This window comes from Perognathus longimembris, chromosome 3 (assembly GCF_023159225.1).
Source record: "Perognathus longimembris pacificus isolate PPM17 chromosome 3, ASM2315922v1, whole genome shotgun sequence".
Taxonomy (NCBI): Eukaryota; Metazoa; Chordata; class Mammalia; order Rodentia; family Heteromyidae; genus Perognathus; species Perognathus longimembris.
The window spans coordinates 108,339,158-108,365,279 of NC_063163.1; the positions used below are offsets into that span (position 1 = coordinate 108,339,158).

A 26,122-nucleotide genomic window follows, 5' to 3' on the forward strand; every position below is an offset into this window, starting at 1 on the left:
CCGCCCTGCGCAGCCTTCGGAAGGGCTGACCCGATCACGTCTGAGGCCACAGAATATAGCTCGGAGCTTGGAGCAGGTTATGCGGGCCAGAGCCCCAGGGCTTTTTAACGCTGTCCGAGGCGTGAGTGGCTGCTGGACTTCAATAGTCTCCAAATCCCCTCCGGTCACCCCACTTCCTCCTCCCCAGGGGCTGTGTATGACGCAGAATTGTCCCTTCTTGCTCCCTGGGTCCGTGAGCTGGCACGACTATTCCCAGCCCTGCAGGATCTCAGGGCCCGGGCGCTGTGTGCACACCTCCCCCAACCCCCCCCCCCCTTCCCGCCGTGGGTCACCAGCGTGTCCCGCCCTCCCGGGCGGCGACCTCTCCACGCCCCGCCCCCTGTCGCCGTTGGTCACTACCCCACCACCAGCACACACGCACACTTGAGCTAGCGCTGCCCTGGTCAGTGGCCCTGCAGCTCGGCACTTGGGCAGTGTGTTCCAGGACTGGCGTCCCTGACCAGGTTGGGGCCAGGAAGACCATGGTTTCTCTGTCTGGGCCCCCTGCCACCAACTTATTGCAGTTTTTGTTCCTGGGATTGAGTACCATCGGTGAGTCAAACCCGGGTCCAGGAAGGGCTGGGAATGGGAGGTGAGGGGGTAAACCTGACCCTAAAGGAGGACTTTGACCATGGATGGAGAACTTAATCGGGTGGGTCTGGACAACCTCATTGAGACTTGCTCTCTCCCCATCGTTCCTCAACCTAGGGTACCATTGGCTGACTTCGGATTGCCGCATTCTGTGGCAGCCACAGCTCCTAGTTTGGGTGTGGTGCGGGGAGTGTGAGCGGATAAGGCCATCTTAATCTCCAGGCAAGACTGGGATACTTGTGCTATGTGGTACCGGAACCATTTCCCACTCCACCCCCACTCAACAGGGCTGGATGAGCTGAGGCCTAGATGAGACATGGACTAAAGAGCTTAAGGACTTAACTCCAGTCCTCCCTCCTTCACCTACCCCCCCCCACACACACACACCAACTCAAGCCAATGTAAAACATTGGTCCCCAGCCTCGGCATGGATGTCACCCACATCACTGTGCAGCCCTGTTCCTGCACTTGTCCCCTCCTGCTTCCTGCCCTGGAAATCTAGGGAGGGGCCCCCAAAGAATGACCATGAGGTCATGGACACAGGAAATGGGGGATGGATTGGGATGCCTAGAGGAGCAAAGTTGTCACAGCATGACCCCCCCAGATTCATCATACCCAAAGGGACAAGGGAAAAAGGAAGGAGTGGCAAAGACTCAAGAGAGGACGGGAAACCTTTAGAGCAAGCGTTTAAGCAGTGTTGGAAGCATTTGGGACATGTAACTTCAGTAGGATCTAAGGCTGAGCCCATGTTCTATCCTGGGGAGCAGGGACCCCATAGGAATAAGCTGTTCCATTTGCTGCCTTCCAGACTGCTGCTGCTGCTTCTGCTTCTTGGGTCTCCATCAGGGTTTGGGGACATCTGCTTTAACTCATTTCTCAGTTGGAGGATGCCAGAGCAGGGTTGAGAGGATGAAGAATGAAAATCAGCCACCATGATGGTGACCTCCTAGCTCCTTTGCCTAGTCTAGTTGTCTACCTACCAGTCTATCCCAGGCATGAAGTATTAGTACCCCTAGACAAATGAGTCACGTGAGTAGCTCCCATCACCCAAAGTATACAGCTTCTTGCCCTCTAGACTTGGTATACACCTGAACCAGAATCGCTGTGCTTCTACCTTTGCTTTTGTACCTTTCGCCTCAGTTCCCGGGTCCCTCCTACATCTCCCCTGCCTTTCCAATCCCCCTTCCTGCTGGGATGAGGGTGAACCAGTGAGGGAGGAGAATCCACTTGTGTTGCTGGGTTCCCAAGGTATCACCTGCAGGTTGGCTGCGACCCTCTTTCTATGTCAGTTTTGAACCTGTTTGCCACACTGAAGGTCAAGTTCCCACAGGGCTGTCCAACTCCCACTGGCCTTGCATGGGTTAAAATGGCTTCTGGTCTTCTGGTGTGTGACAGGCACCCTGAAACTGCTTCTCTGGTCCTCGGGTTCCTCCACAGCTCAGTACTGCTGCCCCTAGGGCGTGAGAAGCCTGCTGGGGGAGTTTCTCAGAGAAAGAGGGGGACTAAAAATAGTAGCCCTGGGGAACACAGCGGGCCCATTTCCCTATCCTTTGGCCCTGTCCTGTTCCCTCACTCTGGTGCCTTTCTTCTGCTGCTCCAGGGTGTAAGGACACCCTCAGACCCAACAACTCCCTGGAGAACCCAGACACCCAACACAGAGTGGAGGGATGACAGGCCCCCCACTTCTGCTCTGGTTTCCTACTGAGGGTGTAAAACAGGCTGTATGTGTCCTGACCCAATGTGTCCATTAGTATGCATTTTAAATGGTCATAAACACAGGACCTGGAAGAGGGGATGGAAGTGCATTCTTCTGCCAGGACCCCTCCCTGGTGGCAGTTTTCCCACAGGAAACAGTTACTTGCTTGCCCAAAGGCTCCAGGTGTGTCCAGCCCCTGTCCTGTGAGCCAGGTTTCCAGGGGGCTTTGAGCTTCTTGAGGACTTTGAGCTCCTTGAGGCCATGGGCTGTTTTCGCCACAGAGCCTCCGGTCTGGCGGCCCCCATTGTCTTCTTTCTTATCTTAGGGCACAAGTTTCCTGCCCTGCCCACAGGGACCAGCCAGGAAATGGGAAGGGGAGTTGCTAGGAAAGGACAAGGAATAGGGATGGGGATTTCTGAAGCAGTGGGGGTGGTGCGCATCCTGGATCCCAGACCCTTAGAATAGACCTCAGCCCGGCTCTACAGGGGCTCAGAGCTGGACTGCTCCACCGCCTCAGGCCCAGGCCTGGGCCCTCTCTCTCCTGCTGGAGGTGGCATCTCAAAAATGCAGCAGCCTGGCCGCCAGGGTCCTTCAGGCTTGGCCGGGTACTAGCCCCAAGGATTTAGCACTGCTCCTTTGCCCCTTCGAAGGACAAAAAGACAATGCTTCTGGATGCCCTGGTGCAAGCAAATTGAACTCATTGAAACAAACGCTCCAGACCTCCCCTACTCTGGAACAAATGGCACCTGTCAGACTCTCAGTGCTGTCTGTAATTCTGTGCAACCCAATAGATCCCAAGCACCCTGACCTCAAAAGGGCTCTGGTCAAGGGCTTTCTGGTACTCAGCATGTCAGTCACCAGTAGGGAGATGGTAGCAGGGCGTTAGGATCTCTCCAGCCACTAGTGGTTCAGAAAGATCCCTGAGGGTGAATGGGTAACTGGGCTGCTTTACAACCCTGCTCTGCCTATAAGGTAGAGAACTCTGGATGGAAGAGCTCTGGTGGGTGATTGTGGCCTCTCTCCCTTGCCCCTAGCCCAAAGAAGGAGATTATGAGAGCAAGTGTGCTACACAGATCAAAAGTAGTAGATCTTGAGGTGGTGACTCAAGCCTGTAATCCAAGCTTCTCAGAAAGAATGCCGACAGATCTGAAGATCATTGTTTGCAGCTAGCCTGGGGCAGGAAAGTCTGTGAGACTCTCTCTGCTATTAACCACCCAAAAGCTGGAAGTGGAACTGTGGCTCAAGTGACAGCACTAGCCTTGAGCAAAAAAAAAAAAAAGCCTCAGGGACAGTACCCAGGCCCTGAGTTCAAGTCCCAGGACACACACACACACACACACACACACACACACACGCACGCACTAGATATGCCCTTGCTCCCAAGATCTTCCTCTCCTCTATGGAAATCTGCCGTGAGGTAAAAGATCTATGGCGTGAGATGTGAATGAACATGTAGAAATGTATCTCCGTGGCCTCTGTGAACCCACAGGCTAGCATGGGGTAGGCTAAAAAGCAGGAGACTCTGGGCAGTGGTCCCTGGGTACTTCTGGGGTCTCCAGTGAAGGGACCTCAGAGGTCTGTCCTCTCCCCTTGCACGGCCTTCTTGGGTGGCATAGGTTAGGTTCCCAGCTGAACACCAAGCCTGCCTTCTGGACTCATTCTCCTCCCTTTGTCTCCAGTGTCCCCACTGCAGGCCGAGTTTCAGCTGTATGTGCCCACTGGCCTCACCAAGTTGCAGGCTGTCGAGGGGGCGGAAGTGGTGTTCCCAGTCTGGTACACTATGCCAGGGGAGCTGCCTGATGCCCAGCCATGGGAGGTGGCCATCGTGCTCTGGTTCCACGAACAAAAAGGGAAAGAATCAAACCAGGTGAGGGAGAAAGCTTCCAGCCAGTGAGTGGTGAGCAAGAGGTCCTCAGCTGGGGATGGAGGAAGAGCTGTGGAGAGGAGGGGTGGCCTAGGGCTGGGGGTTTGGAAGGAGTTTCAGGGAACACCAAGCGTCCCCCATACATTTGTTTTCATCTTGCAGACTTCCCCAGAGATCCCCCCCTCCCCACACACACCGAGTTTCTCCTGAAATCCGGCAATCAAAACACCCTGAAAGCAAAGGCATTTACTTGCTATGGTGGGAGTGGTGGTGCTGAGGCCATTAGTGGTGGAAAAGGAAAGGGTGAAGGCAAAAAAAAAAACAACCAAAAACAAGCTGAGCTGTTTCTGTATTGACATTCTCCATACTCCTCCCACCCACCCCATGCTAGAGCTCTCTCAACTGGAGCAGTATCCCCACTTCTGGCTTTTTCCTGGTTCATTAGAGATGAAAGTCTCCCAGGCTTTTCTGCACCAGCTGCCTTTGAACACTGATCCTCAGATCTCAGCCACTGAGTAGCTAGTATGAATCACCAGCACCTAGCCATTCTCTCCTTTGGAGAGTGCCAACATTTCTGAAGGCACCTGACCCCCTGCCCCTCCACACCCAGACAGGCAAAGGGGAGTCTTCCACAACCTCCTGCCTTTCTTTTACCATTTTTATTTTCTGTTGCCAGTCCTGGGGCTTGAACTCAGGGCCTGAGCACTGTCCCTGAGCTTCTTTTTGCTCAAGGCTAGCACTCTACCTCTTGAGCCACAGCACCGCTTCCCACTTTTTCTAGTGTATGTGGTGCTGAGGAATCGAACCTAGGGCTTCAGGTATGCAAGGCAAGCACTCTACCACTAAGCCACATTCCCAGCCCCCTCCTGCCTTTCTATGACACAAGAGACCCTCACTTGCAGGAACTCCTCCCAAAGTCCTGGAAAACAAGTTCAAGGACATCATTTGATGTTGAACTTCATATTTGTTACCTTTTTAAAGGTGTTGTACCTTCTTTATCTTAAAAGGTATCCCCCACCCCACCCCCTGCCTTTCATTTATATGTTTCCAGACTTGCAAAGCCTGGATCTCCTCTGCAGTCTAAATTTCTTTCATATGTATTCCCTATTACATGAGCACACCTTCTCTTATTATGGCACCCTCCTAAACACACAGCGCAGGAGTTGTGGGGAAACCACAGCTGCTCAGGTCTGTAGGACCTGGTGCAATGAGCGTGGGACTAGGGCTGAACAGGAGTTAATTCAGGTCAGAAGGATGGGTGCAGATGAGGGGCCAAGTGAAGGCTAGTTTTGGGGGAAGGAGACTGGCTAAGCCAGCAGGGACATTGGCATCACAGAATAATAACAGGAAGTGTCCTGTGGACCCCCCCCCCCCTCAGCTATTGTCACTTATCAATGGGAAGTTGTCAACCTCCACACCTCGGGTATCCCTGGCTCATGGGATGTCCTCCCGGAACGTGTCCCTGAGCCTGCAAGCCCTCCAAGAGAAAGACTCCGGCTCCTACCGCTGTTCTGTGAATGTACAAGACAGTGAAGGCACCAACCTGGGCAACGGGGTCAAAACCATAGAGCTCAACGTGCTGGGTGAGTGAGGAGCAACCACTTCCCTCTCCCCAGCCCCCACAGGGAGGTCCGGAGGTCTCCATGCTTTTCTCCAGTGTAATTCTTGCAGGTGGGACATGGAGAGACCGAGGGTCTTGAGGAGAGGGAGGGAGAACCTGTGGCCCCACTGGCTGGGGGTTTTAATTTCTCTCCCATTTCCTAGTTCCTCCAGCTCCTCCATCTTGCCATCTTCAGGGGGTACCCCGTGTGGGGGCCAATGTGACCTTGCGCTGCCAGTCCCCGCGAAGCAAACCTCTTGCACAGTACCAGTGGGAGCGGCTCCCCCCATCCCCCAAGGTTTTCTACCCACCAGTTTTAGGTGAGAGAACTTCTGCTGGGGTAACTATGTCCCGGGAAGGGGAAAGGGAAGAGATGTCAGAAGGACTGGGTGACAAGGGGACCCATCCGTGGGAAGGACTCGGGGGGGGGGGGGTGGATCAGGGTGAAAATTAGGCTTCAGTATAGACAGGGGAGGATGGCAGTAGGATAACTCCTCTGAACAGCTAACATACAGTTTAATAAAATGAATTATCAAGACCTTAAAGCATGTTTTCTCAGAGCAGGAGGTAAAGTCAGGGGACGTGGGGAGGCAGATGCGTGGAGAGAAGAAAGGTGGGAGAATACAGCCATGCCATTCCGAGCACATTGGTGAAAATGGAGCTGGGTAGCTCGAAGGGATAAGTGGGGTTGGGACAGATGAGAAGGAGGAGAATATTGGAAGGGGTGACTTTGATCAAGATACATTGTACTACCAGGCACACCGGTGGCTCACGCCTATAATCCTAGCTACTCAAGAGAGGCTCACAGGTCAAAGCCAGCCCAGGCAGGAAAGTCTGTGAGACTTTCATCTACAATAAACTACTGAGAAAAAGCCGGAAGTGGTGCTGTGGCTCAAGTCATAGAGTGCTAGCCTTGATTACAGAGAGGCTCAGGGACAGCACCCAGGCCCTAGGTTCATGCCCCAGGACCAGCAAAAAAAAGAAGAAAGAAAATTGTGCTTCAGGTTTTCTGCATATAGGTTCCTTAACTTATAAGGACAGGACAAGTATATAGGTATATGTGAAGGTGTAAGTTTCAGCCAGTAGGGAGTGGAAATGGAGGTAGTGGGCTTGCAGGTTGCAGCTGGGAACAGAGCCTCGCATGTTAGCTGTTAGACATTTTCCCTGCATCAGAAGACAGATAAGTGGTGACTCCCAGAGTCAAAGAGGACATAGCAGAGACAGGACAGGGTTGTTATCCTCACCTGGAAAGAAGGTCTCTGAGCTGATAACTAAACTTGTGTCCACAGATCCTGCACGTGGGTCTTTAACCCTCACCAACCTTTCTAGTGCCATGTCTGGAGTCTATGTCTGCAAGGCCCAGAACATGGTGGGAAGTGCCCAGTGCAATGTAACCCTGGAAGTGAGCACAGGTCAGTGAGGGGTAAGTGTGGTTAAGGAGAAGTGTGGTCAATGGGGAGGGTGGTTTGCAGGGGGAGGAGGTTGGAAGCTTGCTGTTGACATCTCTCATTGGGTCAGGAAAGGGAGCCTGCTCTGGCCAAAGGTTTGTACATGTTTGGGCAGTGGCCTCTCTATACTTGACAACCATCCATCTCCCTTCTTCTTCTTTGTTTAAAATTATTTAAAAAATGATGACAGTCCTAGGGCTTGAACTCAGGGACTGATTGATATCTCTTACCTTTTTTTTGCTTAAGGCTAGCACTCTACCACTTGAGCCACAGCACCACTTCTAGTTTACTGGTTGTTAATTGGACATAAGAGTCTCATGGACTTTCCTGCCCAGGCTGACTTTGAACCATGATCCTCAGATCTCAGGCTCCTGAGTAGCGAGAATTATAGCCATGAGCCACCAGTGTCTTGCCCATCTCCTTTCTTAACAGGGTTTAAAAAGAATATTATGTGGCCATGGGCACTGAAACTGAAAAGGGTAGGGAACCTCAGGGGATTCCTGACTGACGTGGAGGTCTTTCCAGAGCCCAGGGCTGCAGTGGTTGCTGGAGCAGTTGTGGGTACCCTGGTTGGATTGGTGCTGCTGGTTGGGCTCGTTCTCCTGTACCAACGCCGGGAAAAGGCCCCAGAGGAACTGGCCAATGATATCAAGTAGGTGTTCCTGGTCTCTGTGAAGACAGGGGCTCTCCTGACTTCCTGACAGAATCTGGGAATTCAACTCCAACCTAATGGAAGCAGGGAGCTGGGGAGTTAGTAAAACATCATTCCTATAGGAGGTTATAGAGGAAGTAGAGAGGGCTGGGTAGAGAAGAGAGGAGCGAGCCAGTAAAAGAGAAAGAGAGAGATTGTGTGTGTGTGTGTGTGTGTGTGTGTGTGTGTGTGTGTGTGTGTAGAGGGATATAAGAGAGATCATGTAGAAAACCCCCCTACCCCTTTCTGCTTCTGACCTCTGATTATTTCCTTGACCAGGGAGGACGCCACTGCTCCCCGAACCCTGCCCTGGCCCAAGGGCTCAGACACACTCTCCAAGAATGGAACTCTTTCCTCCGTCACCTCAGCGCGAGCCTTCCAGACATCCCATGGCCCTCCCAGGCCTAATGTATTGACCCCCACACCTAGTCTCTCTAGCCAGGCCCTGTCCTCACCAAAACATCCCAGGACAAAAGAGGTCCCCCCTCAGCCGGTATCCCTGAGCCCTGGTGGCGTTTCTTCATCTACCCTGGGCCGGATGGGTGCTGTACCTGTGATGGTGCCTGCCCAGTATCAGGCTGGGTCTCTAGTGTGACAACTCAGGCAAGCAAAGGGCAAACGATCTGGTGTCTCTCCTATCCTGTAGCACGGAAGCCTGGGTGTTTGGAGGATAGCCATACTCCACGCCTCCAGTCCTCTGCCCACATCGTGCTTGACTGTGAGACAGCTGGGTCTCAGTAATCCCAAATGTCCAGGAGGGAAAAAGGAAAAGAAGAGGTGAACCTGGGGATCAGAGAGAACCTCCCCCACCACCCCAGCTTGTTCCCCCTGTTTGTCTCTATGAAGCCAGTTGAATGCTGAGGAGATTGGCTACCCTCTAAGAGCTGTGGAGGAGACTGCTAGCCAGTGAGTCCCTGGGTCCCTAGCCTCTGTGCCACGTTCTCAGCTAATGCCATCCTTTGTTGCTCTTAAACTGACCTGTTGGATTGAAACCCCTTTGTACATCTACTTAATTTTTTTAATTAAAAAAAGAAAAACATTTCCTGCTTGCTCGGTTGAGTGTTTTGGGGGCACAGGTTAAGGAAGACATGTTCAAAATGAACTTAAATTGTGATTTTGTTTTGCAAATTTCAATAAAGACATGATGCATTTGTAGAAAGAAAGTATAAAGTTTGCCTTTTCGAACTGGAAATTCTGAGAACTGGAGCTTCAGGCGTAGGTGTTTGGAAAGTGCATCCTACCAGGCTGTGTACCCAGGAATCTTTGCACAGAGCCTTCTACCTTTCTGGCTCAGCATAGCCCTTTTTCCATCATCTTTTTTTTTTTTTTTTTTTTGTGAGGCGGGGTGGGGGTGCAGAAAGGGAAGGGAAGTACTGGAACTTGAACTCAGGGTCTCATGCTTGCTAGACAGCTGCTCTACCACTTGAGTCATGCCCAAGCCCTCGAAGGGTCATCTACTGTCTTGTGAAATGAGGGGCACCAAGACCCAGACACTGATGAATTAAGCCAGTCTGAGAAGCAAAGGATGATGAAGTAGCTGGCACACTTGCTGCTGGAGCCTTGGGGCTCCCAGTTTGAGTGTGCATGTACCCCTATGACTTCCGCTCACTTGGGCTCTCTCCAACACCAAATGCTTCACAAACACATCCTATTGTTGACTGAGGGAGAGCTGAGCAGAGGAGGTCTGAATTCCATCATGCCCTTTCCTTCCAAGAGTAGAGTTTTCCTGTGCCTAGAATAGAGAGTCGGGGGATGGCTCGAGCCTCTTACCCCAGCAAGTGGTGAAACAGAGGGGCTTGGAAGAAGAATCTCTAAAGGAACCAGAACTGGTCTGTCCTGAGACCCCCAAAGTGCTGAAGTCATTTGGCAAGTCTCCAGCCATCAGAAGCCTCTCCCCTGCAGAGCGCCTGTTCTGAGCCTTCACTGTGCCACTCAACACCCTGAGCTCTTTCTCCACAGTCTGACTGCTTCAGAAATTGGGGGAAGAGGGAAGAAGAAGGAATCAGGGTTAGAGTGATTCCCAACTGGGGCCCCAAGGAGGGAGGAGCATTTCCACACCTGAGCTTGCTGGCCTCTCCCCTTGTTTGCTCTGAGATAGCCAGTCTCGCTCCTGCCCAGCCCCAGCATGAGTTGGCTGCCCTTGGGGCACTCCCTTCCCTTACCCAGACAGCCAGACACCCGGACAGACATCAGGACCAAGCTGGCAAGGACATCTATGGCCTGCTTCCCTGGAGGGCCTTCCCTCGGCTGGGCCCTGCTGGCCTTTGCGTGCCTCGGTGGTGAGGAGGGGCTGGGTGGGACCAAAACTAGAGCTAATGGCAGGGGCGGGGGGCTCTTCTGGGCCTGCTCAATCCTTGTGGGTTGGTCAGGGGCTAGCTCAGGCAGCCGGAGTCCCAGAGGCTCAGGGAGGATGGGAGGATGGTTGAAGGCCGGGAGGGTAGAGGAGGGAGGCTAAGAGTGAACTCTCCTGCTGCCCAGGGTTTGTTTCCTTTTCTTGCCAATGAACTCTCATACCTGTTCCAGTCTCAGCCCTTTTACCCACAAAACCTGACTGGGCTATAAGTCACTCCCTCCCGGAAACACCAGGTTTCTAGAGAAAAGCTAGGATTGCTGGGAAGGGATTTCACTGTGGCCAGGGAGGCCCCATAGACACCTCAGTGTGGACTGGACCCTGATCAGCGGTGTGGGGGTCCTGCCTTCCCTCTGCGTCCTCAGCCCCAGGGCTAGCTGTGGAGGTGACCGTACCTGCTGAACAGCTGAGCGTGCCTGTGGGCAAGACTGCAGAGCTGCGCTGCAGCTACAGCACATCAGTGGGAGACAACTTCGCCCTGGAGTGGAGCTTTGTGCAGCCTGGGAAGCCCATCTCTGCATCCCAACCCGTGAGTTGAGGGTACCTGTGACCAGTGGGGTTGAGCTAGGGACAGGGAACTCACTCAGGATGGGGGGTGGGTGGGTGGTAGGGGAAGTTGGCTTTTGCTATACCTTCTTAGGGCTGCCATCTTTGTGACTGTATATCGGTCCTCTCCCATTGTTTCTATATCCAGCCACCCCTGTGTCCACACAATTATAGTTCCAGCTACTAAACTCACTGCCCCAGGGGCAGTGCACTGATGGGGCACTACTTTGCCCCTGTTAGAGTACAGAGTGTCACCTCCCTGACCGGCAGCAATGGGACTTACACTCACTTCTGTATGAAAGGACCATGGTTGAAAAGGGAATGGATGTGTTTGTCTTCTGCCTCTTCTCAGATCCTCTACTTCACCAATGGCAATCTATATCCCACTGGTCCTAAGGCGAAGCGGGCTAACTTGCTCCAGAATCCCCCCACAGGAGGAGTGGCTACCCTGAAACTGACTGATGTCCATCCCTCTGATACTGGAACTTACCTCTGCCATGTTAACAACCCACCAGATTTCTACACCAATGGGTTGGGGTTAATCAACCTTACTGTATTAGGTAAGAAAATTGGAGACTCCTCCTCCCCGCCCCCTGCAACCACTTATGTACCCTGGAAATGTGCACTGGTCCTAGAAAAGTCTCCCCATATCTAGATTTGCAGCACAAGCACACAACTGTTGTTCAAAGGAAAAAAAATAATACCCACCTCTCAAGAATTCTAACTTAGGGGCTGGGAATATGGCCTAGTGGCAAGAGTGCTTGCCTCATATACATGAAGCCCTGGGTTCGATTCCTCAGCACCACATATATAGAAAATGGCCAGAAGTGGCTCTGTGGCTCAAGTGGTAGAGTGTTAGCCTTGAGCAAAAAGAAGCCAGGGACAGTGCTCAGGCCCTGAGTCCAAACCCCAGGACTGGCCAAAAAGAAAAAAAAAAAAGAATTCTAACTTAGATGGTCAGACTCCATCTTTCACAGTGTCTGCTCCCTTAGGGCCTAATAGCAAAAGATCTGTGAGAAGAGAGAAAGCCTTTCTCATATATGGGGATCGGAGTCATGCCCCACCAGTATGGAGCCTCCTACTGGTATCTTGGATTTGGGTTCCAGCTCTCACAATATAAGTGGCAGAAAAGGGAAGTAGTGATAAAAGGAATGAAGTTTCTATGTATGTGTGTTGGTACTAGAGCTTGAACTCCGGGTGCTGTCTCCTAGCTTTTTCACTGAAGCTAGTTCTCTATCACTCAAGCCGCAGCTCCACTTCTGGCTTTTTGGGCATTGAAGATAGGAATCTCACAGACTTTCCTGCCTTGATTGTCAGGTCTCAGCCTCCTGAGTAGCTAGGATTACAGGTGCAAGCTATGGATACCCAGATTTTTTACAGAAACAGTTAGTGTCCAGAGCTTCCATCTCACCTCAAATCTGAGCGTACTCAGAAGTAAACAACTGGAAGAAACTATTAAAGAAGCAAGGGTTGGGGACTGGGAATGTGGCCTAGTGGCAAGAGTTCTTGACTCATATACATGAAGCCCTGGGGTTCAATTCCCCAGCACCACATACACAGAGAAACCCAGAAGTGGTGCTGTGGCTCAAGTGGCAGAGTGCTAGCCTTGAGCAAAAAGAAGCCAGGGTCAGTGCTCAGGCCCTGAGTCCAAGCCCCAGGACTGGCTAAATAAATAAATAAATAAAAATAAATTTATTTCTTCAAAAAAGAAGCAAGGGTTGTGTTTTTGGAAAGGAGAAAGAGCTAGGATTTGATGCCTGCTGTGTTCAAATATCTGAAGGGCTGTCATGTGGAGAGAGTTTTTGTTTCTCTTTGTGGGCCCAAAGGATGGAACCAAATGGGTGGATATTATATTATATTATCACAGATTTTTGGCTCAGCATGAAGATTTTTTTTTTCTAACTATCAGGATTTCCAATAGTGGAAATCACTTTCTGGCAATGCAGTGGCGAGTGGAGAGAAGAGGACCACTATTTGGCAGGCATAATGAAGCAGGAAACAGAACACTTTGCTGTGATTGTTTTTTGTTTTTGCAGTGCCCCCCAATCAGCCCTTATGCAGTCAGAGTGGAATAACTTCGGTGGGAGGCTCCGCTGCATTGAGATGTAGTTCTTCTGAGGGAGCTCCCAGACCAGTGTACAACTGGGTGCGCCTAGGATCTTCTCCTACCCCTTCTCCTGGCAGTATGGTTCAAGGTAAGGGGCCATGGCATCAGGAAGAGGATAGATTAGAGACCTGACCAAATCTGGTCTCTAAACACCATACACGCATATTCTCATGACTAGGAATGGGAGACCAACCACCAGCTCTTCCTTGTATTGTTCCCTTCCTGTCTGTCTTCCTGTGGCTGAGTTCTTGGGAGAATTACTCAAGCTAAATATCCTCTTGGTTTTCTGGCAGGAAATATTCTTAACTTTCCTACGTGTGTACTTAGAGATTTCTTACAGGTCACGAATCACTTCCAAACTTTCTAGAGAGGAAACTGAGGCAGAGTTTCCTGGAACCAACTTGAACCCGTTGAGCAGGTTTCTTTGGAGAAGGCATTTACTTGTGATTTAGCTTTGTAGCTTTCTCTCGCTGGCTCTTCTGCTCATAGCCCCAGATCCCCACCCCCCAAAAAAAAGACCTCTTTATCAGTCTAGGCTCCTCCCTCCAAGTTATTTCTTGCTGGGTGTTTTGCCTTCCAAAGCAAAAGTAAGAATTTACAGAGGCTCAGGTAAGCCTAGAGCCAGTGTGGGGGGGGGGGGTGGGGGGGGGAGAGAGAGAGAGAGAGAGAGAGAGAGAAAGAGAGAGTGTGTGTTGGGCTTGAATTCAAGCCTCATTTTTTTTTTTTTTGGCTTTTTTGCTCAAGGGTGGAACTCTACCACTTGAGTGAGCCACACCTCCATTTACATATTTTTGCTGATTAACTGACGGTAAGGGTCTTCCTGGATTTTCTGCCTGGTTGGTTTGGAACTGCGATCCTCAGATCTCAGCCTCCTACGGTAGCTAGGATTAGAGGCACGAGCCATCAGTGCCTGGCTTTCCAGAGAAGAATTTAGCATTCTGGTCTTTTATCCCCTTAACCAGGAACCTGTCCTCAGCCAGAAAGCACCCTACTCCATCACTTTCATGTGTGTGCAATTCCCTTACCCTTGACAAGGCAGCCATGTGGGGCAGGAAAAGCAGAGAAATGGCAGTGGCTTTGGAATTCCTCTCTGGCTCCTCTCACACAAACGACGTGCCTTTTCCGAGTCAGCTTTTCCATCATTCAAATAGGGCTAGTCCCTCCATGGCAGAACTGGTGTCAGGATAAAATGAATTGCACTTTTCCCCACACTACACGTTGCATGAACAAATGTACCACACCCTCTCTCTCCCTGTTGTAGATGAGGTATCTGGTCAGCTCATTCTCACCAATCTCTCCCTGACGTCCTCTGGCATCTACCGATGTGTGGCTACCAACCAGATGGGCAGTGCATCCTGTGAGCTGACCCTCTCTGTGACCGGTAAAGAACACTGGGCAGAGGCCAGGCTGGAAGGCTTGGCTTGGGGGATGCTTTTCACAATGCTGTCTGAGGATGAGCCACAGAGTTCTGCAGCTCTGAGGGTCCTATGTCTCCTTAGACTCCTCCGAAGCCCGAGTGGCTGGGACTCTGATTGGGGTGCTCCTGGGTGTGCTTCTGCTATCAGTTGCTGCCTTCTGCCTGATCAGGATCCAGAAAGAGAGGAAGACGAAGCCCAAGGAGACATACTGGGGTAGTGACCTGCGGTGAGTAGGGGGGCTTATGGCAGAAAGGGATGAAAAGAATGGAATTGGAAATGGGTTCCTCCTGCCTTCAACCCCTGACATGGTTAAAAGTATGTAGGAGCAGGGAGTGGTGCTCAGCACTGGCATTTGGTGGTAGCAGCAATGGCAGTATAACCTATATAATTTTATGTGTGACCAAGGTGTTTTGGATGAAAAGGGCGATGGCTGCATGTGCTGGACCTCCCTGACTTACCTCATGCTTAAAAAATGTTTTGTTTTCCCATGCACACATACATGCGTGCATGCCTGCATACACCACATACAGTTGTGGGAGGTGAATACCAGGAGTTGGATTTGTCCTGATTACTCAGCCAAGTTTAGTTTTTTTGTGTGGGACAATCAGGAAAGGAGGCCCAAGCTGCCTCTATCATTTACTGAAGCTGCAAGTTATAGGGTCCAAGAATAGGGGCGACAGCAGTGGCCACCACACTGTCTAGATGTAAGTCACCAAGAATTGAGATTCTGGCTGGTTTCTATTCCTTCTAGAGCAAAATTGTGTGGGGGGGGCGGGGGGGGGGGAGGTGGAGATAGGGTCTGGAATCTTCTTCAGAGCCCCACAGATGATTCTTATGACAATTACATTCAACTCACTGGGCTAGAAGATGGCTGTCCTCTGAAGGATGCATCTAGCCTCAGTAGGAAATGTGCCTGTGTCCTGCAGGGAAGATGCTGTGGCTCCTGGGATCTCTGAGCACGCTTCTGTGAAGGCGGATTCTAGCAAAGGCCTCCTGGAGAGGTCCCCATCTGCTAGCACCGCGACAACCACCAAGTCCAAGCTCTCTATGGTTGTATGACTCCTCCTCATGATCGCTGAGGGCAATAAGGGAGGGAATATCAATAATGAGAGCCTTTGGGTACCAATATCGTCTCCCTTTTCTTCCTACGTGCGTGGCCAGTTCCTCTAGGCTGTCCAAAGAGCATTACCAATAAGGGAAAGGAATAGGCTTGAAGTCCCCCCGCCCCTCCTCCCCATGATGCTGTAAACTGGAAGTTTGGTTGGATCAAAAAGGTAGGGGGTTCAACCTAAGTCCCTTTCCCCCAGTCCTCCCTCCACGTTTTGGTTTGGTTTATACCAGCCCCAGGTGGTGGCCTTGTGCACCCCGCCCCTTCCCGCTCCAGCACCCTCCGAGCACTTGGACATTCCTCTTTATTGTTCACATTCCATCCCAGCACGGTCACATGCACACGCGGAGATTAAAAACCTTCCGGCCACAGCCCCAGGAGCCCGGCAGGGAGGCGGGGCCGGCGGGGACAGGGGCGGGGCCACGGAAGACCCCTCCTACCGAGCCTCCCGGCGCGCTCGGCGTTTGCATCCACAGGAGAGTTGGACAGGCTGCTCTCGGGGTGCACCGGTGAGAAGGAAGGGGAGGGGGAGGTGACAGGCAAAGGGGTGCGATGGGGATGTCCCTTCCGGTCAGAACCAGGACGGGGGCATCTGATACCACGAAACCTCTAGATTCCCTCTTTCCTTAGCCCCAGATCTAGCCCGGATCCGTGGGGAGGGGGGGGGGAAGGAGGGGGGGCCGCCGCATCTCCGGGGGCGCAGGGGCGCCCCCCGTGGGCTGCGCGCGGAAGGAAAGGACCTGTTGGTTTTCAGCGTGAGTGCCCCCGGGCACGCGGCGCGGAGGGCGCCCTCCGCAGGGCGCGCGGGGCAGCGCCCCGAGGCTGCGGAGGCGGAGCTGCATGCTAGCTGCGGTGGGGGGGGGAGGGGGCGGGGAGAGGTGGGCGAGAAGCAGGGAAAGGACAGTCCCGGGGCACGTGGGGCTTCAGGGCGGGGGGCGGGTGGGGAGGGCGAGTGAGGACCAACGCTAACCTGGAGAGCGAACTCGAAGGGCACGGACGGACGAGGCGACTCCGGGGCGAAGGGGGAGTCTCTGGGGGTGGGGCGGGGGGGAGGGGGCTCCTGAAGCTGGCAGGTGGGTGGGAAGGGGTGGGAGGGGGGGTCACAAACACGGTAGGAAAGTCTCGTCACTGCGAAGGGGTCGCGGCATCCATCTCTCCTCGGGAACTACGGAGAGAGAACAGAGAACTTCATCTCCCCACCCTCGCTCTCAAAGTTCCCCGGCCAGGGGGGGAGGGGGTGTCACGGGGAGGGGGAGGAGGGCTGGTCACCCAGAAGCCCCCCCCCCCCCCCCCCCCGCCGATCGCAAGTCACTGAGCTGAAATGAGCCCCGCGGTCAGTCCGTGCTGTGCGCCCGGCGCTCGGCTCGGCCGGGCTTGCGCAACCGGACCTGGGTGAGTGACTGCGCCTCCCGGTCGGCCCAGGTGTGGCCCGGACCCGACGGGGAGGGGAACGTGCGGGGGGTGGGGGTGGGGATTGGCTCTGGATGGGAGGGAGTGAGGGCGGGCCGTGGGGAGGCTAGGGCGTAGGGCCTTCTCTCCCCCAGTCCCCATTCATTAACACCCCCCTCCCCGCCCAGTCCATTAATTACCTTGGAAAATGTTCAGTTCTTCGGTCCAAGGTGGCGCGCGCAGAAGGGAGGGTGAGAAACAGGTGAGCTCTCCGAAGGCGCCTCACCCCCAGCCTCCCTCCACCCCCAACCCAGCGCCCACCTTACCTGGCCTAGTCTCCGCTGGGGCCACCGCCCGTGCCTCCCCGGGCGCCCCCAGCTCCACCTGGCCCCCCTGGGCCTGGCCCCTTCCGGCCACACTCTCCGCTCTTGATCTTCTTCCGTGCCATGTGGCCCCGGAAACTCGCCTGGATTTTGGCAGCAGCCGCGTTGGCACCGGGGTCGTCCAGGGGGATGTCTAGAATGTCATCGTCTGGCTTGGAGCAGGCGCTCTCCTGGGGATGGGGCAGGAGAGTTCTTGGGAGGCGAACCGGGTGGGGGGACCCCACAGGGGTAGGGTAAGGACTGGTCTTGCTGGATGAGAGGAGGTCAATGGTGGTGGAAAGTACAGTGGGTGGGGGTGGGGATGCTGTGTGTGTGTGTGTGTGTGTGTGTGTGTGTGTGTGTGTGTGGTGTTCAACCCCAGAATTGCACCAGTGGGATGGGTCGAACGAACCCATTACCGGTAGCCTCTGTGAACAACCAAGTTAGAGGAAGGCAACAGGGTTGAATGGAGTGGTGGGGGGTCGGGGTCACGGGGAAACAACCAGCAGGCTCTTCTGGATGTGCCACCTGTTAAGAAGGAACCCCACCATGATGGTGAGGGTGCACACCTCTCATCAGGATAGCGGATCTTGAGTAGAACTGTTTCCGAGCTCACAGTTGGCACCAGGGAGACATGAGACCACTACCCAGTGAGCCTTTCTCCTTCCCTGGGCTAGAGGCACCAAGGTAGGCTCCACATTGACTCTCCGTGTCCCACTGTTCAAGTTGCATTCCAACCCAGAAGAGAGGTGGTAGTGGGGAAGGAACAACAGAGAAAAGGGTCACTTCTAGAAGACAAGGAAAAGATGAGCAGGGGCGAGAAGTCCTTTCTTTTTGTACCAGTACTGGAGGTTGATCTTAGGGCTTTGTGCTCTTGCTTAGGTTTTTTTTTTCCTCCTGAGGCTTGAACTCAGGGTCTGGGTGCTGTCCCAGAGCTTTACTGCTCAAGGCTAGTGCTGTCCCACTTTGAGCCACAGCTCTTCTTCTGGTTTTCTGGTGGTTAATTGGAGAGAAGAGTCTCACAGACTTTACTATCCTGGCTGGCTTCGAACTGCCATTTTTAGATCTCAGTCCCCTGGGTAGCTGGGTAGGCATGAAGCTCCAGCACCTGGTTTGCTTAGCTTTTTTCTTTTTTTTTTTTTTTGGCCAGTCCTGGGCCTTGGACTCAGGGCCTGAGCACTGTCCCTGGCTTCTTCTTGCTCAAGGCTAGCACTCTGCCACTTGAGCCACAGCGCCACTTCTGGCCATTTTCTGCATATGTGGTGCTGGGGAATTGAACCCAGGGCTTCATGTATACGAGAAGCACTCTTGCCACTAGGCCATATCTCCAGCCCCTTAGCTTTTAGCTTTTTTTTTTTTTTTTTTTTTTTTTTTTTTTTTTTTTATCAAGGCTGGTACTCTACTATTTGAGCCACAGTGCCATTTCCCCAGCCTTCTTGCTGGCTAATTGGAAATAAGAATCTCACAGACTTTTCTGCCCTGTTTACTCAGGCTCTTGAGTAGCTAGGATTACAGACACGAGCCACTGACCCAGGACTAACAAGTCCTTTTCTTAATGTGTTCACAGAAAGAAAAGAACTAGGACAACAGTTACCATTAAGCACTTAACCCTGTTCCATGTAATAATAGTATTTTGCAGGTGTTACTTAGTCTGTAACCATAAAGCTATGACTTATCTTTTAATCCTCTTATCTGAGTTTATGAAGATGAAACGAATGATTAGAATGGCCTCATTCTAATAGTGATCAGTGGACTGAGTCGTCCAAACCTTTGCTTATCAGAGTCCAGCCTCTATTTTTTAGTTCCCTCTCAACAGGATACACAAATGAAGTCTTGGCAATAAACCAAGGCTCTACCCTTTGCTATAACGGTGAGATCTTTGGCCAGTCATCCATTCTTTTCCTAACTTAGCTCATTCATCTGAAAAATCAGGAAAATACCCATCTCTATGGGTTATGGGAAGAATATACAGCTTAACATGTGTAAAGTTTCTGGTATACCCTAGCAGATCAATAAACAGTAGCTTTATTATGATTTTTTTTTTTTGCCAGTCCTGGGGCTTGAACTCAGGGCCTAGGCACTGTCCCCGAGCTTCTTTTTTCCTCAAGGCTAGCACTCTACCACCTTGAGCCACAACACTACTTCTGGCTTTTTCTGTGTAGGTGGTACTGAGGAATCGAACCCAGGGCTTCATGCATGCTAGGCAAGCACTCTACAACTAAGCCACATCCCCAGTCCTATTATGATGGTTTTATATCATAATAATGCTAAATTGATCCAAAATAATTGTTTCTGTAAGCCCAAATCAGTCATATAATAGCCATTTTACACAGTTCAACCTAATAATGCAATCATGTGTCACATAATGGCATTTGACCACTGATGGTATGATGGTATTCCTGTATGGTTATGTCATGACTTAGTGGTATCATAGCCATAGCCATCTTAGTTGGCTATGCATGTAAGTACACGATTGTGTGTGTGTGTGTGTGTGTGTGTGTGTGTGTGCTGGTACTAGAACTTAAAGTCAGAGCCTCATGTTCTTGCTTAGCTTTTCCTGATCGAGGTTGGTGTTCTCCTTGAGCCACATCTTCACTTCTGGATTTCTGCTGGTTTAATTGGAGATGAGAATCTCTTGAATTTGCCTGGGCTAGCTTTGAATCTTGATCCTGAGATCTCAGCCTCCTGCATAGCTAGGATTACTGGCATGAGCTACTGGTGCCTGGCTGTAAGTATACTTAGAAGATCTCACAACTATGAAAATGGCTAACAACACATTTGTCAGAACATATCTCCATCATTAAAGGAATACCAGACTCATTTCTTTGCCCCAAAGTAGCCTGCCTTCCTTTCTTCTCCTCTTTTTTTTTTGTCTTCCTCTCCTTATCTCCCCTCTTTTTTGTGCTAAGGATGAACCCAGGCATGCTTGCGCATGCTAGGCAAGCACTCTACCACTGAGCCAAACACCAGTGTTTTGAGACAGGGTCCTACTACATAGCCCAGGCTGGTCTTAAGCTCACGTTGTAGCTTAGGCTGGCCTTAAACTCAAGATCCCCTTACCTCTGCCTCTGAGTGCTGGAATTAGAGGTGTGTAAATCCATGTCTGGCTCCACAGCAGAGTTCTCTATTGAGAATCTGATCAAGCCGAGCCGAAAGGATTAGAGAATTGATGCTGTTGATTTTAAAGGATAAGCTTTGAAAGAGAGAATTGGCCTCTGAGCCCTCTGTGGTTTCAATACAGCATCAGTGTGGACTGGGATGGAGCTGAGTAATGAAATTAGAAGCCAGACCTCCTTTGATGTGGCATTCTGGCTTCTATGAACTCGCCCTCTTTTCTTGCCTGACAACAGCCACTGCTTTCACCATATCTTCCTTCTCAGCCATAAGACGACCAGTGCTTCACACAGTGATCACAATTCAGTTCTACTTCTGCCCTCTCCTGGCCATTAGCTCTCCAGTTCTCAAACATGGCAGGGTAGGAGTGAGATGTCCTTGATCGTTCTTGACCACTATCCCCATTAGGTTTGCCAGTGGAGCATAGCTTGGTTCCAGATGCCTAAGCTCAAGTTTACAAAAGGCTCTACTCAGCCACCCATCAACAGGCTGTGTCTTCATTTCCTGGGCTTTGCCATTCTTCAATTTGTGTTTACAATATCTGGGCATTGGTGGTTCCTCCTTGTGGTTCTTCCCTGTAATCCTAGCTACTCAAAAGGCTGAGATCTGAGGATCACGGCCAGCCTGGGCTTATTTCCAATTAACCACCAAAATGCCAGAAGTGGAACTGTGGCTTCAGTGGTAAAATGCTAGCCTTGAGCAAAAAACAAAACAAAACTCAATGACAAGCCCAGGCCCTGAGTTGAAGTCCCAGTATACACACACACACACACACACACACACACACACACACACACACACAGAGTTGCCAAGAGGCTGGCATGGTATGGAGAAGTAAATCTAAAATGTTTTTTCCCTCCTGGTCCTAGAGCTCAACTTGACATCTTATTCTTCACATAAACTCTGAAACAACTCCTCTGGGTTTTCAGATTCTCAGAGTTCAAGTCTTTCTTGGGATATTTCCAGGGAACAGTGAGACCTCTTCTCAGAAGAGGGCAACAACTGTTAAACAAAGAGATTCACCATCTACCTCATCTGGGCCTTGGTAGCTGTGGAGGCGCAGGGCGGTGGTGTAGAGGAAGGGACATCTTTCCCCATCCACATGAAGAGCTGATCTGCTGTTGCCACCCACCCCAGCTGCATGCAGACTCCAAACATGGACCAGGCAAAGCTACCTCCCCACCCCACCCAGTAACAGGCTGCTTCTCCCTGGAGAGAGAGTTCAAGGAAACTGGGAAGGGGAAGCCAATACTGATGGTGTGTGTGTGTGTGTGTGAATGGGTGGCATCTAGGAAAAGGGGAAGGGGAGGAGGAGGCAAGGGCGCTGGTCAGGAAAGCTGGACTGGAGGCCTGGTAGTCCCACCTGAGCACTTCACTTTGCTTTTCAGAGTCGCATTTCCTTCAGCCACAACCAGAACTCGGCTGACAGGAATCCAGTCTCTTGCAGCTCCCAAACTGTAATAGCTTAAAAATCATCTCTGGGAAACTGGGGGGAAGTGAAGAAGGGGGTGACATTGTCCAAAAAGAAATGTAATCACTACCTAACTTATGAAATGGTATCTCCTCCATACAATAATAATAACAACAATAACAATAATGAATAATAACAATAAAATAATTAATAATCACAATAAAAAAGAATTATCCCTGCCTGCTAGGCCCTGTGCTAAGAAATCTGCACATTTTACCTTATTGAACCCCTATTTTAGAAGTCAAGAAACAGCCCCAGAGTTGTTTTGTAACTGTCTCCTGCTTGCACGGCTGACACTGAAGTGATCTTCTGCATCCTGTGCCGTTAATCACACCCATAGAGCAGGCAATTATTTCTATGTGGTCAGTTGGACCAAGTCAACTAGATTAAGTGAAAGAAAGAAGTAGATTTTTTTTTAAAAAGCCTTTTGCCTTTTCCTCTTAAATAGATACACAAATGGCATCTATGTGTCTATGTAAATCAGCAACTGGAACATTTTGAAGCAACAGCACTGTTAAAAAAATTTTCTTAAAAATCTGTTTTCTTCTTATATGCTTCTAAGTTCCCTTTGCAAGGGGAAAGAACGGAACAAGGCAGGACTGGATTCTTCCCAACCACCAGGTGAGGCTGGCATGGAGAAGAATCCCAGAATGAAAAAGGCATGCTGTTCTTGCCACGTGTCCCAGATCTGTCCCCGTGCCAAGCTGAGCCTGGCCCTCCACAGAAGGTTGCCTCCCCGCTCCCCCCAGCCCTGCTCCATATCCCTTTTCCTGGTCCCTGGCACAGTCTGAGAATGGTGCTCTCCTTTGCCCAACCCATTGGCCCTGCAAACCTAGGACATGAAAAACGAAGGCTTTGAGTCAGGGTCTGTTAGTGGTGGAGGCACAGGAGCCTGGATCACTGAGAAACGACTGCTTTTGTTTGTTGGTTAGTTCGGGTTTTGTGCCGATACTGGGCCTTGAACTCAGGGTCTGAATGCTGTCCCTTAGCTTTTTCTTTCAAGGCTGGTGCTCTACCACTTGAGTCATGGCTCCACTTCTGGCTTGTCTGTGGCTGATTGTAAATAAGAGTCTCATGGGCTTTCCTTTCATGGCATGGAACCACGATCCTCAGATTTCAGCCTCTTGAGTAGCTCCAACTATAGGAATGAGCCATCAACTCCTGGCTTATTGCCTTTTGCTTCCTCTGTACTTTTTGGGTGGGTAGCCGCTCCTTTTTGAGATTTCTACAGTGTCGTCGTTTATCTATCAACACCCATCACCTGTTATCTGTCTGTCTGTCTATCCTTCATATACCAATGGCTTCCTAGGTACTCACACATACCTTATATCCTACCCTCATCATTACTGCAAACACCAGAAGAGACAAATTCTATTCCTTCTCTGACTTCTTGGGGTTCTTTGCTCATTCACTTCTTCTCTATGACCACACCTGCTTCCCCTTCTGTGTCCTCCCTTATCTTAGTCCTTCCTGCTCGGCAAGCTCCGCATCCATCAGAAAGTGCCATCCATTTGTTTTCCTTACGTGGTAAAATATATTGAACCTAAGGGGCTCTTTTTCAATAGGGTCTGGAAATCCCCATGTGTCCTTTAACAATCAAAAATTATTTCGGGGGGCAGGTCAGCCTCAGTGATAGAGGGTGTATTTGGCAGAGTAAAGCCTGGGGTTCCATTCCGTGCATTAAAACTAATTATATACAAAACAATTCAGAATCCTGGAGAATAACAAGCGTTCTTCGGGGAAGCAACTGCATTGACTGGCATGTTTCTTTTTTATACCGTCTGTAGTCTTTATGTTTACTATTATGAGCATATTACTTTTACAATGAGGAAGAACAATATATTTAGAGCTATACATACAGCTCTTTGAAGCAGGCAAGGCTGTACTTGAATCCTGCCTCCGCACTTGGGAGTTGTACCTTCCTGGAAAATCACTGCATGTCAGTTTGCACGTCTGTGAAGTGATATGAACCTTACAGTTGTTGTGATGATTAAAATATTAAGTGCTAGGTTTGTGGCCAACATTTGCAGATTGGCAGTTATTACTGATGCTAACATGGTTAAAATGGCAGCACCCCAGACTTGTCCCTACGTTCTCTGTTCCCGGACATCAGGAAGCCTCATCTCTTCCAAAACAGTACTCTCATTTTAAACCTCATTTTTTGGTAACACCAGAAGGTGATGTTGGTATGTGGGGAGACATCAAAGTCGGTAACCTCTTGTACCTTTTTTTTTGTTTTTGGTGCCAGTACTGGGGCTTGAACTCAGGCCTTAGGTACTGTCCTTAAGCTTTCTCCACTCAAGGTTTGGCGCCCTCCCACTTGAGCCACAGCTCCATTTTCAGCCTTTTTGGTGGTTAACTGGAGATAAGAGTCTCACGGACTTTCCTGCCTAGGTTGGCTTAGAACTACATTCCTCAGATCTCAGCCTTCTGAATAGCTAGAATTATAGGCGTGAGCTACCAGCGCCTGGTTACCTCTTGCATCTTTAGGTGAATGACTGAATTAGAATGCCAGCACTTGAGTCTTTCTTCACAGGTAGAGGCTAAAGATGAACACATTTCATATATAAACACTTTGAGCTTGCATATATGAGAGAGAGAGAGAGAGAGAGAGAGAGAGAGAGAGAGAGAGAGAGAGAGAGAGAGAGAGACTCACTGTACTTCTCTAAGTGAGCCAGCAGCCAGGTTTTGGCCAGGCACTGTCATACCAAATCACCCCCAACAGCCATCTACTTTGGCGTTAGACCCTTACGCATCCAGCTTTCCGTGTGGGCGCTGGCAAATCCCACACACTTCCTTCTCTGGCCAGCGGGACTTCTCTGTAGGTCACTTCACCCAGCCCCCCCCCCAATAAGAGCCAGAAGGCGTGGAGAGCAGAGCCAACTCCTCCCCAAGCTGCCCGATACCCACCCCCCCCAAAAAAAAAACACAAAACCAACATAAATCCTTGATCTCCGCCAGCATTGGCCCTGAGCTTAGATTAGGTGCTCCATCATTCCAGGGTCATCCTGTCCGCCCACCGACGGCGGCGGCCGCAGGGCCAGAGGAAATGGTGGTGGGGACCAAAATCCAAGGTCTGGTCCTACAGGCCACGTATTTTCTGCGTCTCACCAGGTGGGCGAAAGTCCCTCCTGTGATCTCACCTGCAGCTTCCCGGCAGCAAAGCCCGACCCTGCCACCAACCAACCCAACCTAGCTAGCTTGCCTGGCCGGATGGGCGCTCCGACGCCCCCGCGAGTTGGGGAGCGTTTTCCCCTCGGGTTTTCAAGTCAGGCGGGCGCTTTTCCACCACCCTCACCCACGTCTCATGGCTCTCCCTTGGCGCTCTGCATGAGGTCTTCCGCACCCACTTCCATTCCCCCACCCGCCCAGGACTTCTAGGGGCGCCCGCGGCCCAGACTAAGCTGAGTGCCTGTCCCTGAGTCTGTCTGTCTCTCTCCTCCTTGGGGTGATGGGGACTTAAAACCAGGGTTTGACGCATCTGCGCACACATCCCCATCCCTAGGCTTTTTCTTTCTTTCTTTTGAGGCAAGGTCTCGCTATAAACCCTCGAACTTCCAATACTCCTCCCTCAGCTTCCCGAGTGCTGGTATTACAGGCGTGCATCGCCACTCCTGGCTAAGTAGCTTGATTATCTCTCCCCCACCCCCGACCCCCCCGCCTGTTCTCTTAGGGTGTTGGGGATGGAACCCGGGGACTCGCGCACCTTTGGGCAAGGGCTCTCCATCCAGGAAGCCCTCCCTCCCTCCCTCCCTCCCTCCAGCATCCCCATTCCCAAGGCTTTCTAACTTACGGTGCAGCAGTCCATGCTGGTGGTGTGGAGGGTCCTTGGCTGGGGTGGAGCCTGGCGCAGGGCGGGGCTGGGTCTGTGCGATGCTGGGTGGCCGCCCAGGGGCTGTCGGGCGCCCGCCGACCCGCGCAGAACCAGCGCAGAACCAGCCGCTCTTCTCCAGGGTCCGGTCTCCCGCGCTCCGCTCCGCTCGCGAATGTAACCTGAGCCCCGCGACCGGGCAGCCAATCAGGAGACGCCTTCGGCAGGGTGGGTGGGGCGAGCTGGATGCAGGGCCACGCCCTCCCTCTCCACCCTCGGCTCCCTCCGCCTCGCTCCCCCCCTCCTGCCCCAACCCCTCTGCCTACATGCTTCCATCCATTCCTCCTACACACCCCGTCCTCCCAAATCCAATCCTCTTGCTTGCTGAGAGGCAGACTGCCTGGCAGATGCATGCCAGAGTAGAAGGAGGGCCCCCTCGACATCCAGGGCACAAACATACTCACATCTGGGCACAGTATAGATAGGCAGACATCCTCCTCCCCTTCCCCATCCCTCT

The 26,122-nt window shown here is 51.6% G+C and overlaps 3 protein-coding genes across 5 annotated transcripts; 2 read left to right on the plus strand and 1 right to left on the minus strand.

The window, feature by feature from the left end:
- The first annotated feature begins 409 nt into the window (after positions 1 to 409).
- Esam (endothelial cell adhesion molecule) lies at positions 410 to 9,156 on the plus strand. Its single transcript, XM_048343732.1, has 7 exons — positions 410 to 591; positions 4,006 to 4,193; positions 5,569 to 5,773; positions 5,955 to 6,110; positions 7,080 to 7,202; positions 7,764 to 7,890; positions 8,209 to 9,156. The coding sequence occupies exons 1-7, from the start codon at positions 522 to 524 to the stop codon at positions 8,522 to 8,524; spliced, it is 1,185 nt and encodes a 394-aa protein (XP_048199689.1). The 5' UTR covers positions 410 to 521; the 3' UTR covers positions 8,525 to 9,156.
- Positions 9,157 to 9,829: 673 nt separating this feature from the next.
- On the plus strand, positions 9,830 to 15,565 carry Vsig2 (V-set and immunoglobulin domain containing 2). 2 transcript variants are annotated; one of them, XM_048343733.1, is made up of 7 exons: positions 9,830 to 10,208; positions 10,645 to 10,808; positions 11,178 to 11,385; positions 12,862 to 13,020; positions 14,194 to 14,313; positions 14,432 to 14,576; positions 15,277 to 15,565. In XM_048343733.1, the coding sequence occupies exons 1-7, from the start codon at positions 10,055 to 10,057 to the stop codon at positions 15,407 to 15,409; spliced, it is 1,083 nt and encodes a 360-aa protein (XP_048199690.1). In that variant the 5' UTR covers positions 9,830 to 10,054; the 3' UTR covers positions 15,410 to 15,565. The 2 variants fall into 2 exon arrangements, with proteins under 2 accessions (XP_048199690.1, XP_048199691.1); XM_048343734.1 differs by having other exon boundaries at positions 14,520 to 14,576.
- Positions 15,566 to 16,310: 745 nt separating this feature from the next.
- Positions 16,311 to 25,756, minus strand: Nrgn (neurogranin). 2 transcript variants are annotated; one of them, XM_048343735.1, is made up of 4 exons: positions 25,588 to 25,756; positions 17,174 to 17,400; positions 17,048 to 17,065; positions 16,311 to 16,623 (listed from the first exon to the last, which is right to left on the minus strand). In XM_048343735.1, exons 1-2 carry the CDS (start codon positions 25,600 to 25,602, stop codon positions 17,179 to 17,181), a joined length of 237 nt encoding a protein of 78 aa, XP_048199692.1. In that variant the 5' UTR covers positions 25,603 to 25,756; the 3' UTR covers positions 16,311 to 16,623; positions 17,048 to 17,065; positions 17,174 to 17,178. The 2 variants fall into 2 exon arrangements, with proteins under 2 accessions (XP_048199692.1, XP_048199694.1); XM_048343737.1 differs by lacking the exon at positions 17,048 to 17,065 and having other exon boundaries at positions 25,588 to 25,754.
- Positions 25,757 to 26,122: the final 366 nt, after the last annotated feature.

What these genes read in the sequence shown, in the direction of transcription:
- Esam (XM_048343732.1), top strand. Translation starts at nt 522, where the DNA reads ATGGTTTCTCTGTCTGGGCCCCCTGCCACCAACTTATTGCAGTTTTTG. An exon ending in CCTGGGATTGAGTACCATCG is followed by an intron (nt 592 to 4,005) that starts GTGAGTCAAACC and finishes CTTTGTCTCCAG; the next exon opens with TGTCCCCACTGCAGGCCGAG. An exon ending in GAACTGGCCAATGATATCAA is followed by an intron (nt 7,891 to 8,208) that starts GTAGGTGTTCCT and finishes TTCCTTGACCAG; the next exon opens with GGAGGACGCCACTGCTCCCC.
- Vsig2 (XM_048343733.1), top strand. Translation starts at nt 10,055, where the DNA reads ATGAGTTGGCTGCCCTTGGGGCACTCCCTTCCCTTACCCAGACAGCCA. An exon ending in GGCCTTTGCGTGCCTCGGTG is followed by an intron (nt 10,209 to 10,644) that starts GTGAGGAGGGGC and finishes CTGCGTCCTCAG; the next exon opens with CCCCAGGGCTAGCTGTGGAG. An exon ending in GCTGACCCTCTCTGTGACCG is followed by an intron (nt 14,314 to 14,431) that starts GTAAAGAACACT and finishes ATGTCTCCTTAG; the next exon opens with ACTCCTCCGAAGCCCGAGTG.